The sequence below is a fragment of the Xenopus tropicalis genome, chromosome 8 (genome assembly GCF_000004195.4).
Source record: "Xenopus tropicalis strain Nigerian chromosome 8, UCB_Xtro_10.0, whole genome shotgun sequence".
Taxonomy (NCBI): domain Eukaryota; kingdom Metazoa; phylum Chordata; class Amphibia; order Anura; family Pipidae; genus Xenopus; species Xenopus tropicalis.
This window is the reverse complement of record NC_030684.2, coordinates 108,166,013-108,179,809: the sequence shown is the minus strand read 5'-3', so window position 1 is coordinate 108,179,809 and position 13,797 is coordinate 108,166,013. Positions and strand designations below refer to the sequence as shown.

The 13,797-nt window shown below is 39.3% G+C and overlaps 1 protein-coding gene across 10 annotated transcripts in view; it reads left to right on the top strand.

Annotated features, from left to right (window-relative positions):
- Positions 1–13,797, top strand: part of ralgapa1 (Ral GTPase activating protein, alpha subunit 1 (catalytic)) — a 112,200-nt gene that overhangs the window by 82,617 nt on the left and 15,786 nt on the right. For all 10 annotated transcript variants that reach the window (XM_031890555.1, XM_031890553.1, XM_031890556.1 and 7 more), the window contains 5 exon segments: positions 334–405; positions 1,159–1,282; positions 1,688–1,843; positions 7,158–7,316; positions 8,892–9,019. In XM_031890555.1, coding sequence (XP_031746415.1) covers positions 334–405; positions 1,159–1,282; positions 1,688–1,843; positions 7,158–7,316; positions 8,892–9,019 — 639 coding nt within the window.

The window sequence follows — 13,797 nt, the reverse complement described above, 5'->3', positions numbered from 1 at the left end:
AACAGTGGTCTGGCTGAAAACATGGTGTTCAAAACAATATAATCATATACCATAATGGGTGGTTGGTGGTTGCTCCATCCCCTGAAACAATGGGCATTATCAGTAGCAAGAAGTGCCTTTTCCTTATCCTGTTTCCCTCTTTTATAGTCATAAAATGTATGTGCATACATGGGAGTGCCATAAAATATTGGGATCTATAGACACGCCTCTATTGCTATTAATGATGGCTTATGGTACTGTCTGGGAAAGTAGTAAATGCTGCCATTGGTCTTTGCTTGCAAGAAGTGTGCTCAAAGTGTTCATACTCTAATCAAGCACCCCTCTGCTCTACAGGCGAAACTTCCACTTGCTTAAGAAGAATGAGAAACTGTTACGTGAGCTGAAAAATTTGGACTCCAGGCAGTGGTAAGAGCTGGTTTAATGGTCCTTGCAATGCAAGGGAGTAGGGTCAGATGTGAAATAGAAAACACATTTCCACGTAGTCCAATCTGCAGATTGTTCCTTGATAAGCTGGGGGGGGAAGGGGGTGTATGCCTCTTGTTTTCACAAATAAGGCTGGTGCTAAGTATATTAGGCTTCTGCCCCTGGCGCTGATTCTTTGCCTGCAAATAAACACAGGCCGAGGATCAGCTCCAATGCTAGCATCAGCCTTGTCCTGCATCTACATCTCGAGTTACTGTGTCTGCCAGGGTGCAGGGTGGATGTCAGTGTGCAGTTTGGTTTCAAAATCCGCTCCGTGTGAATGTGGGGATAATGGGCAATAACTGTTTCAGTCCCTGTTTCAAATGAGAAATGGGCATGTCCTAATGGTCCCTGCCAGAAGCATAGTAGAAGGGAGACAGCCAATCACAGCCCTGCAGTCACACAAGCAAGGCTTTTGGTCCCTATCAGGTCAGTCTGGGGAACCTACAGTTCAGGGTGCTGCCTGCACAGCCTGGGAAAGGTGGGACAAGTAGAGATTTTGAAGAAAATGTCAATAAATCAGTAGGAAGCACAACTTTTTTAAGCACATTCCTTCTGTATTTAACAGAATATAATGCACTGGCACATTCTTGATTTTTACACAAAATGTCTCCGATTGGCACTGTGAGATTATAGAATTCTCAGTATTACCCTGTTTTTATTTTGCATCTCCTAAAATCCATTTTTCTCAAATAGCCGCGAAACCCACAAAATTGCAGTTTTCTACGTTGCAGACGGCCAGGAGGACAAGCATTCAATCCTATCTAACACCGGTGGCAGTCAGGACTATGAGGATTTTGTGGCTGGTCTTGGATGGGAGGTATAAAAATTGACATGTATCTTGATTATTATGATTTATTTTTACAAAAGTGAGATAAAGCAGAGGCATAACTATAGGAGGACCATAACAGAGATGCAGCAGGTCCTATCAAACTGTAATGTTCCCCTTGGAATATAATCATAGAACCATGTTTTTGGTTTTTTTGTATCCCTTGTAGCTTATAGGAGTACTTACAACATAATGATCAATGCACTTTGTATGTTCCCATCACCTACTGTACAAGCATAAAAGTCAGAGGTCTACACATTGTTAGCAGCAGGGCAAATTAGTGTCCCTATGATGCCTATAGCACACTGAAACTAGCAGAAAACTGCCCACTGTCATCAATTGTACTGTACAATGACGTGATGTAGAGAACATCAGCAATGTACTGCGTTTCTCCAGGTCAATCTTTCCAATCACTGTGGCTTCCTGGGAGGACTTCAGAGGAACAAGAGCACTGGCTTTAGCACTCCATATTTTGCAACCTCAATAGTGGAGGTCATGTTCCATGTCTCCACAAGAATGATTTCAGACTCTGATGATTGTTTAACCAAAAAGGTGAGCACATTTTCCTTTTGTGACTAGGTCTGATTTTTATTTGCTATCCTTTTGCTTATTTGAAAAATATACAGTGTACAAAGTAACCTCAAACTGCCCACTCAAATCTCACAATCTTAATAACTTGCCATACCAAATATTAACCCAGCATGCTGCTTGCTCTGTTCAGCCTTTGTAACTGTATATATAGCTTGTTTATTGCCCTGTCTCTGCACCCTGTGTGTGTACTGTTAATGTACTGTCAAATGTACAGCACTGCAAATTCAAGTACAGGTATGGGGCCTGGCAACACATTATCCAGAAAGTTCCAGAATATGGGGATGCTGTTTTACCGAGCCCTGTTCTAGCAATACAGGTCTTATGATTACAGAGAAAAAGGAGATCAGTCAAAATATAAGACAGTTGGGGTCATTTATAAAATTCACCCAGAACAGAATTATTCGCACAATGAACATATTCACCCTGCCCATGTTTATATTTATAAATCTGGACAAGACTGGTGCATTTAATGGGCAAACATAATTGCGAAATTTAATTACAGTGCCCTAAAAGGGGACCTGTCACCCACACATAAAAAGCTGTATAATAAAAGGCCTTTAAAAATTAAACATGAAACCCTAATTTTTTTAATGTAATCATCCATACCTGTTATAAATGCATTTAAAAATCTGAGCTGTCAATCATATTTTGCCTACCCCGCCTCTATGCCTGCGGCCTGATTTTCCATTCAGCACTTCCTAGATATCACTTAGCTGCATAAGATTTTGGGGTGATACAAAGTTTGTCTTAATAATACTGTACACAAAATGGCGCCGGCCTGCTGGTTGTGACTGTAAATTCCAAGACCAAAGCTGAAAAAAATTAAATAGTTTATATGGTATAAGTAAAGTTTGTTTTGCTCAACTAACATGATAGAAAAGGATTTGGAATTATTTTTTAGGGTGACAGGTCCTCTTTAATGTCCCTAAAGCTTTTTTTAAAGGAGAAGGAAAGGCTAGTAAAGAGTTAATCTCAAGCTGCAGGCTTACCTTCAGTTCTCTCAATAGTGCCCTTAAGTCTCCCCATATTTCTCCTGTTCAGAAGATCAGAAGCAAAACAGGAAGAAAAAATGCTAAGCTGTGTAAAGAAAGTTCCCAGACTATGAGTCAGCTTCCTGCTGATTGGCTCAGATCCACATTCCTAAGGGGGGGAGTGAGTTTTTAGCATTCTTGAGTGAGCAGGAGAGGGGAGAAAGCAGAGAGCTGCGTGTCTCTGGCACATGAATTACAGACACAACAAATCTTTTGACAGAGGACTCAGTGCAGTGTTTCTGTGTGTGCTTATGACTGTATTTACATAGACCTTTCTGATAAAGCTTACTTGGTTTTTACCTTTCTTTCTCCTTTAAATATGGCTTATTTGCAAATTGCGAATATTTATGTGCACACTCTAAGTCCACGGTACGCCACAGCTTTAGTGGCAGAAAAAAATATTTGCTAAACTTATTTTGCAAATCGGCAGAAAATTGCCACTATATTCGCACATAATAAACGCGCACAGAGGGCATGCCCATGCAAATCGCAATTTCATTTGCAAATTTTTGTGCACAATTCGCATTTCACTGTGAGTCGCAAAAAAAAAAAAAGGACACAGCAGTGCAAAATGTAAGCGTTTAGAGGGAAACATTTGCAAAAAAATATGCGCTGTGCAAACTTTATAAATGACCCCCGGTGTCTTGATAATAACTAAACTTCATAAATCCGTGTTTCTGTCCGACTTAATGTTGGAGTAAAGTAGATGCTGAGTTTACAGAGATACTCTCTCACTGTAGGACAGAAAATGCTATTGAACAAATAGTGTGCAGTTGGTCACATAGAACCTACAAATTCACAGATAAAAGAGACATTGTGCTCCCTGTATATAAGACACAGGACCAGTGACAGTCTCTCTGCATCAGTATTTGTTTCAGATTAAGTCAATTCCATATCATTGCTGACAAGTTAATATATTTGATATCATGGTATTGTTAACAGTGATCGCTCTTCGAGATTTATTTGTCCCCTGGCTCCTTCATACATGCATCTTTAGAGGTGTTAATCTAGCCAGTGGATACATTAATGAGCCCAGGCTGGAGGTCTGAGGATGCAGGAAGTAGAAGCCGCTTGACCTCAGCATGAAGTTTAATGCCTCTAATTAGATTAGAAGGATGGAGTATTGGGCGCTGGCCCTGCCCCAGGCATTAGCTGCTTGTTATGGATCCATTTCTCAAGCCTCTCTTCCAATCTGAAGAACAGCCACTCTTTTTCATCATCATTTACAGGGAAAATGATCAAAGGGAAAGCAATACATTACCCCCATCTTCCCTCTACCCGTGTACTCTACATATAGAGCAATGTGAGCTACAATGCTCTTGCCATAAAGGATGTAGTTCTTTTACATTAAAAAAGGTTTTATTACTATAGCAGAAATTTTTATGGTTTACAGGGATCCTAAGGCCAATTGCAGATCTACATGTAAAGGTCAACTGGTATTAACTATCCTGCTGTACAGTTGTATGTGCCAGGTTGCTGTAATAACTTTGCTAGGTTTTATGTTGTCATTTGATCTCATGAAATGTCATGAAACCTGTTATCTGCTATTAACATCTGTTGGGCTGTATGAAAGAGTAAGAAGAGAAGAACATCCAAAATCACTACCTTTGAATAATGTGGGTATATATGTTTATTTTTAAATCCATAAAAGTTCATATTAAATTAATGTAATTTTTCCAGTACTGCTACTATTTTATACGCGAACTGGGTTTGTTTGTTGCCTCTCTGTATCTCTAAAGTTGACTTAAGGCATATAAATTATGATTTTTCTGAAAACCAAGATTTGTGGAGCAAACTCGTGTAACTATAAGGTTAAAACAAAAGGATTGCATGATTGTTAGTCACATTCAAAGCACACCTACCAGTATTAATGCTCCTTTAAGCCTGCCAAGCAACACTTTTAATCATGTCCAGCCTATATCCATGGTACAGAAAAATTGGTGGGGAGTGCCCAACATAAATGCCCTAAAAATTGCTCATGTATAGCTAGCTTTAGGCTACCACTAAGGCATTTCTGAACATTTGGTGGCTAGGAATAGGCTCTGATAATCAAATCTGGAACCTCCAAGCACATAAAACACTATCTAATTATACATTCCTTTAATAATGCTCACTGTATTACTGTGTCTGCCTCTCTCTGTGTGTTTGATTATGGGTAAATCTTTTTGGCGCTGAGGATACCTAAGTAGCAGCAACCTTTATAATTAATAAGGTGGCCCGTGGGGGGTGGCACCAGATGGCCGGACCCAGAATTGAAATCCTCAGCTTCTTTTGCAAAGTGTGGAAACATGGGGAGTTCCTTATTACTGAGTAGGAATATTCTGCCCAGGTCCCTTGCCCTGCATATATTGTGATGCTGTTGTCTTTCTTTAATTCCATAACCAGTTTAGTCATTGAGCACTTTCTAAAGAAGTCTAGTGAGACAGTATCAAAAAACATAATTCCAGCAGCCGAAGTTCCTGTCAAAGATTAGACCATTATTAGATGAAACCTGCATATAATCGTACCTCAAGGTTTCATTTACATCACATTTGGCCTGTGGCTATGCAGAACAAGGAGAGACAAGGCAGGACACAGCAGCTCACAGCATGGATGCTAAACAGAAAGGCACATGGAAGATAACATCTCAGAGACATGTCTCAAGGGGAAGAAATCTCTCTTCATGTGTTTTTTGTCATTTTCAGATCTATAGTATGAAACAAAGGCTAAATATTTCAGTCCCCGCAAGGATATATATTCTGGCCCCAAATAGACCTAAAATATTTTGGAGATTCTGGATTACCCACATATCGGGAAAATCTAAAAAAAATACTCCCAACACCATATTTCATTCTACCAATATCTTCAACTCAGACTCGCATTCAGGCACAATTCTTATTACTTCAACCCACATTATGTGCCACACCCCTGAAAAATACTCTACACCTGATTTAATAACTGATTTGAAGGGTATACCAAACACTTCTAATCTCAGTACCCCAAACTTTTACCTTCAGGATGGACAAATGGCTCAGGATATACTAGATATGACCCAAGATGACTGGGAGGAAGCAACAGTGAATTGTTACAAATTCCTTATATCCCCTAAGGATAGGCTTATTCAATACAAAACTCTAAATCAGGTTTATATCACCCCAATCAGACTCTTTAAAATGGGGAGAAAGATGGACAACTCCTGCCCTCGATCCAATCCAATGCAAGTTTCGTTCGTATGATCTGGCCCTGCCCACCAATAGTCAACTTCTGGTGTACCATTATTAATATCCTTGTAAACGCCCTAACATTATTCCTACTAACTATGCCCGCAATCGATACCAGTCCCTATTATTCTATGCTAAAAAAGATATTGCAATGCACTGAATGGGTGCAACCCTACCTAGTGTCTCTTCGTGGCAACAAATCGAAAACTAGGGGTATCCAGACCAAATATGAACATATCTGGACACCATAGTTGGATGCAGGGCTCTAACAATGATGTGCTATGCTTTTTTCTACCAATTCACAAACTCTGTATACTACGTAGTATCTACAAAACACACTGTATTACTGTATCTTGCTGACCCTGCTATGTAATACTCTGACCTGGACAATGTTTATTTTGTTTACTTGATTCTTGTATTATTAAAAAAATATAAATTAAAAAATATTTCAGTCCTGTTTCATGTAGAGGAAGCTAACTTGCTACATGGCATTTTGGCACAAAATGTACTTACTAAGCCCTTACTATGCCAACACATGATAGCCTCTACATATGGTTTCATTCCTACCAAATGCAACTTAAATAAGATTAATAGATGAAAACAAGGACTATTGAACAGTTACCCAGTTATTACTTTGTTTGGTGTCCACAGAAATTGCCATGCCTTCATATTATATTTATTGATGCATTTATATGTGGAAATTCCATATTACTTGCCTCCTCCAATGCATTTTCGTACAGTTCATTACAGCTGCGCCACCCATAACTAGGCTATGGTTTTGTGTTGACATTTTGCTGCTGGGTTTTGGCTGGGGGCTAAAAGTGGTGGTCAGAATGTCACATAAAAGTTGTGTGTTTTCTGGAAGTTGTAGTTGTGTTAATGGCAGATTAAAGGGGACTAGACTCTCTTTGGAAACTGCACTTTGGCAGTTCAGTAATTCATACAAGCCCTAAAGTTTTATTAAATAGAACTGTGAACTAAAATATTGTCAGTCTGTTTCTGTGAGCTCTGTCCATGCTGATCAGTACTTTTTCCTCTCTGAAGCTTCGCCACCTTGGGAATGATGAGGTGCACATTGTGTGGTCAGAACACAGTCGGGAATATCGCCGCGGCATCATACCCACTGAATTTGGGGACGTCCTACTTGTAATATACCCCATGAAGAACCACATGTTCAGCATCCAGATTATGAAGAAGCCAGAAGTAAGGAGTTGTGACTGTGTGCTTGCACAAATGCATTCTAACGTGTAAATCATTTTAATGAAGCCAAGGTTAACTAATCAAATGCTACTTTATTATGCAACAGTGCTGCTTTTTACATTAGAAAACATTCTGCTTACCATTTAAATCCGTTTTTGTCCCGTAAGGACACATATAAGGTGGTTTATACATCACATTGCCTGTATATTTAAGATATTACGGTATTAGAAGAAACAGGAAATGTTTTGTAAATGACAGGGAAAGCTTGTTGGGCAAAGCTTCTATTTAAGTTAACGTGGTAGCCAGGAAGAGCCCAGACTTCATTTGATCGCACCACTGTCCTGGTTCTGCTTATATACACTGGACAAGTGCCACCTCTAGGGGACTTAACTCTTTACAGATTCCAGAAAAAAAAAATTCTTTGAGAATACCTTTTTTAATAGTCCTTTACTGAGAGACTCGAGGCAATGTCATGCTGGTAGAGAAGAAGTAGAAATATGCAGCTAAGGCAAAAAGTTTGTTTCAGTTAATGCCTGTTTTTCTCTCCTACAGAAATTTATCTCGCCAGATACAATGTGCTTTAAACACATAAATATGCACTTGTATATAACCATACATATAATCCCAGGGAATCACCTAACTTCTTTATTATTTCTAGAAAGAGTTGCCCATCTGAAGGAGAATGTGTTACTGGTAGTGATGCACCAAATACAGGATTCAGTTCGGAATTTGGCCTTTTTCAGCATGATTTGGATTCAGCCAAATCCATCCCTGTGTCTGAACTGAATCCAAATCCTTAAAACCACATGACTTTTTGTCACATAAATGTAAATTTTGCGCTTGGATTTGTTTGTCCCTTTTTTTTTTCCTAATTTGCTTATGCAAATCAAGATTCAGTTTGGTATTTGCCCAAATCTTTTGCATAGGTTTCAGGGTTCTGCCAGATATTAAAATATAGGATTAAATGCGTTCCTTGTTTCAGGTTGTTTTTAACTAATGCAGAATCAATTTGGTTATGTATGTTAGGGTTTGAATTAGGCGGGTCACCGCAATGGAGACCAAGTCATGTTTGGAGTTGCATTAAAATGATTGTATTATACAGACTATATAACCTGTATTCATTGCGAAACCCCTTGTATTTTGGTTTATTGGTTTAATTGGGATGCTAGTAGTTATCTTAATATAATTTGCACAAGTTGACAAATACACTTTTAGGTGCACAGGGGGTGAGAAATCTCCTCCCACGGGTGATGAAGCGTCTAAAAATATCTTCTTCATCACTTTAGTTTGAATCACCTCGTGTGCAACACATTATATACAGCAATCCCTGGTAATTGCCCAAAAATGCAGAATGCAGTGATTAAAACGAAAATGAAAGTATTCAGGAAAGGAGGTTTGCTGCCGGGGCAATTAAGCGCCCCGTGTGTCAGTGGCCTTATTCTGGATTCCTTATGGGAAATAAGGAATTTAGAATTGTTAGTTAAAAAAAGTAGTGATTGGCAGCTATATAGAGTGTTATGTGACCATTATTTCCACTGAGATTTGTATTTCTAACAGTAGTTTTTTCTGTTTTCTAAGATCCCATTTTTTGGGCCCCTCTTCGATGGAGCGATTGTGAATGGCAAAATCCTCCCAGGACTGGTTCGTGCAACAGCCATCAATGCCAGCAGAGCACTTAAATCTCTTATCCCCCTGTACCAAAATTTGTATCCTTCCTGTCATAGGGATAGCACTTGGAAAGAGTAGGTGGCCATAGACACACCCAAATATTATCTAGGGAGTTTTCTCTCAGTGATTTAGGTACATTGTGTGACACAAAAAATTACTATATATAATATTTATAATATATAATTATTATGGCTATGTTGTATACTGAACTTTCTATAGTAGCCCAGAGGTTCTGCAGCCCAGTTATAGTAGTGATCCATGTTCAGTGTTGTTCAGGGCAGTACCCCATCTTCTGATGTTGATGGACCATCTTTTGATGCACATGCTCAGTGTGCTCTGGGGTGCTGACTAGCTAAGCTTAGGGGTGTTTTGGAATAGTCAAAATATTAGGCTGATTGTTAAGCAGAATACACTGGTTTTTAGGCTGCCAATAGAACCTTCCTTTTCAGTCACCACAGCAGCAGCTTGTATGTTGTGAATGACATGTAATTATAGCCATGGCCATAGAAAGGAGAGTGGAGAATATACCAGTAGAGCCATCATGCTGCCACCTACAACTAAAGGAAGATTTGGGCAGATTTAAGCTGCTGAATGCGAGTTGTTGGTTATCAACCCATTAATGGGGCCCTCCAACGGGCTTGCAGGACCAATATCTGGCCAAAAAATTGCAGCACATCTCAATGTACAGGTATAGCCAGTCTTTTCTTCCAAGTGGTTTTAAAAATAGTGTTTTTTAAATTAATCACTGTTCTAACGTGCCATTCTCCAGAGTGAAACTTAAATTCTGTCTGGTCACCGGGGAGTGTGTGGCTACAATTGTATACAGGTATGGGACCTGTTATCAAGAATGCTTGGGACCTGGGGTTCTCCATATAAAAGGTCTTTCTGTAACTTGGATCTCCATACTTTAAGTCTACTAAAAAAAAATCATTTAAACATTAAACAAACCTAATAGGATTGTTTTGCTTCCAATAAGGATGAATTATATCTTAGTTGGGATCAAGTACAGGTACTGTTTTATTATTACAGAGAAAAAGGAAATCATTTTTAAACATTTATATTATTTGATTAAAATGGAGTCTATGGGAGATGGCATACCTATAATGCAGAGCATTCTGGATAATTGGTTTCCAGATAATGGATCCCACTCCTGTGTAGTGCTGATTTTTTTAATGCTTATCTTTATATGTAGGTGTGCAAAGTGGGGGGGAAAAAATCAGTGCCAATGAAAACCAGTTGCAGATACTGTTAGCATATCATTTTCTTCATCGTATTTAAAAAACACTTTCCATTGAAACACCGCTTTCTATTTTTATTCCATGACCTTATTAGCAGTGCTATGCCCTGTTATAAGCATTAGAAGCAGAGACCAAGGCACAAAGGCAGTGCTGAATGGTGCTGCCCTGAGTTGCACCTACTGGCTATGGAACCCTTTGCTACTACAGAAATGTGCGTTTTTATTTGTTTGGAGCATTTTCCACACAGCCCACAGTAAATAACTCTAGATTTTAGGCATCTTTAAGCTTTTTCCCCATTTCCCTTTTCTGATTTTTGAGATGCTTTTCTTTCGTGTAACTCTAGATGATTGCTGATGCTAACTGCTCTCTTTTTTCCCTTCCATTCTTAAAAAGCATTTTTATAATCACTCCTAATCCACCTGCAGAGTCATAACTACACCTCTGTCAGCTGCTCCCTTTCAGCGCGGCTTCTGATTCGTGTCGCCACATTTAATGTTCCACAGCACTCAAATCCTCAGCCTGAGATTGAATGCAGGTTGATTATGTGGGAAACTTGGATAACGTTTATGTTGCTTCTTATTTTTGTTTTATTCAGAGTATGAAAGACTAAAGGCACACACAGAATGAACCTATCTTAACCCAGAATTACAACCTGGTTGCACATAAGGTTAACTTTGATGGCTATGTGTCATTTTTCAACCTAATTCACTGTTACTATGTTGCAGTTGTGTGTGTGTAGTTCTGTTCTATTATGTTGCATATACTAAGGATTAATCCATGTGTTTGCCTCAGCATAGCCTATAGTATGCTTTTGTGTTCGAACCTGTTTAAGGGACTGGCATTGTCCAAGATACAACTTCTAAGTGCCAGAATAGCACCACTGATAATGCATGTCAATGCATATAAACTGATAAACAGTGTCCCTGTCTGACGCTTGACAGTGATATTATATTATTTATATTTTACGCTGTGTCTCTGTTCACTTGTATTGTTAGTTCCCTAGCCATGTGGTGCAGACATTGGAGCACTCAGAATGTGGCGAAAGCAATTAATAGTGAAGATTGCTATAGATCAGTGGTGCCCAAACTGTTGGACTGGTCTCCCTTGGGGGATCAATCCAGTGAAAATGAGGGCCATCAAATCAGGGTTAGGCCTTCCGGTTTTTTAAAAGCCCACAGAACTTTAAGCAGGGTGGCATCTTTGTTTTTCTATATCGGTTACCACATTATGAGCTAACATGCCAAGAGCAAACTTTGGCCCACATTGGGGGTCCTCTCTACAATAGAAGAGTCGGTATGGGCACATGATACAGGCATATTCTTAAAAACATGTCAGTGTGGCCTTATGGTAGAAGCAGGCCTGGGATACAAAATAGGCCCTGCCATTTCAATTACACAGAGGCCCAAACAGCCCCCCACAGGCTTGCTAAATCTTACAGCATCCCTTCTGGCATTTGCCTGAAACCACAGATTGCCAGTCTGGCCTGGGTAGGAGCATCCCAGTAGCAGTTGTTTCCCACTAGTTGCTGTCACGTCCTGGTTACATTTGTATGATGGCAGCTATGTTACCAGAATAGTATGGGCATTGTGCAGCAGGACTACTCTGTTGCAGTGTTTGCCATTTTCTATTCATGCATAACAATCTATTCATAAAGCAAAGTAAGATAAAACACTCTTAAGAAGTAGATTTTACCTAAAACACTCTTAAAATAACAATGACTTATTGCAATCATAGAAAGTGATTTAAACAAATTCTTTTATGTAGATTCTAGTAATAATGGCCTGGGTTGCAGTTTCTGCTGGCTGCCAAACACCTTTACAAAAAGCACTCGCTCACAAGGTTTTTTTTTTTTTTTTTATTTAAAAGCAGGCATTAAGCTAGCAAGAGCAGAGAAAATGATGCCAACCCCCTCCAAAGCTTTTGGTTTTAGTAATGTAGAGCTTTAACAAATGCGTATTTGTGCTACTTGGCAAAATAGGCCGTTTATCGATTGTATGTTTCTCCGTGGATCAATCAGAAAGAATTACAGCAATCTGTCTCTATCACTGCCCGTGGCTCAGAGTCTGAGGTCCGTCACCCTCCCCTAGCATGTCCTCCTCATCAAACGTGCGTGCCACCTTTTCCACATCTTTACCCTGCTACGTTTTATTTTCATTGCCTACCCCTTAACAGCTTCCTCCTGCAGTTAGAATGAGGGCTACAACGAGCAGCGATCTTCGGAACAATTGTTCCTATTCTCAACCAGTGGCAGATACGTCTGCCAGTAATGTGTCTCTTACCTGTTGGTAGATGGCTTATTTTTCCCCTGGGATAATTTCTTTAAAAGCTTGAGTGTTCCGACTCAGGCTCAGTTGTTGATTTTAACCCTTTTGGGACCAATAATGTAGCTCCCAAAACTAACAGGGGGGAGAAAAGGAAACATTAAAACTGCATTTATAAGGCTTGTTTTTATTGGTAATGTTATTCTTTGTCCTGGAAAAGTGGATAGTAATTAGATCTATAGTGATATAAAGGACTAGTATTTAATATTTTAATTTGCTCTTTTTATATATAGAAGGTGATGGGGGTATTTGTGCTAAAAAAGGAACTATGGACTAGGGATGCACCGAATCCAGGATTTGGTTCAGGCTTCAGCCAAGATTCAAACGCGCAGTTCTCTTTTGTTTTTCAACAACCGTACTTGAAAATTTAGATTCTAATTCGTTTTGGTATTTAGCCAAATCTTTCCTTATGCTTTGTTCAACTTTAAATTAACTTTTAGTATGATATAGAGAGTGATATTCTGAGCTAACTTGCAATTGGTCTTCATTTTTTATTATTTGCAGATTTTGAAGTATGCAGCTTTTTGTTCAGCAACCTTCAGTTGCTTTCTTTGCTAGGGTCCAAATTAACCTAGCAACCAGGCAGTGATCTGAGTAGAGAGGGGCCTTAATAAAAAGGTAAGTAGTAAAAATTGAAATTGAAACCTTACAGAGCAAATAGTTTTTGAGTGGTGGGGTCAGTGAAAGCTGGAGTCTGAAGAGAATGACAAATAACCAAAAAAAAATATTTAAAAAAACAAAACAAAACTGAAGACCAATTGAAAAGTTGTTAAAAAATAGGCCTTTCTATAACATACTAAAACTTAACCAAAAGGTGACCCACCCCTGTAAGGGCATCAGCTTTGAGAACTGGGACTTGAGCTTTTAGCACCTCTCTAGTTCACTCAATATAGAGTAGTTAGGGAACAGACAGATGGCAATAATGAAAACTGTGGGGCAGATTTACCATGATTCGGAATGGCTGTGAATCCTACTGGGTCCCGCAGTCTATCTATTTTGTCACTTATCAAAACTTTAATTGACTGTCAATAAAATCTGACAGATTTATTAACTATTATTATGGGAGATGAAATATGTTCAGTGGTCACATACAGGGGCAGCAGCATATGTGTGTGTGTGCCAGCTGGGGTACTTTATGTGAAGGCCTCCGCCAACTGTTCTGGCAGGTCTCCTGGCTGGTAGATGGGCAGCCTCACAAGCTGGATAGTCTGCATCATTGGTTTGCTAAAGCCTATTTGTGCCATCCCAGGGGATATA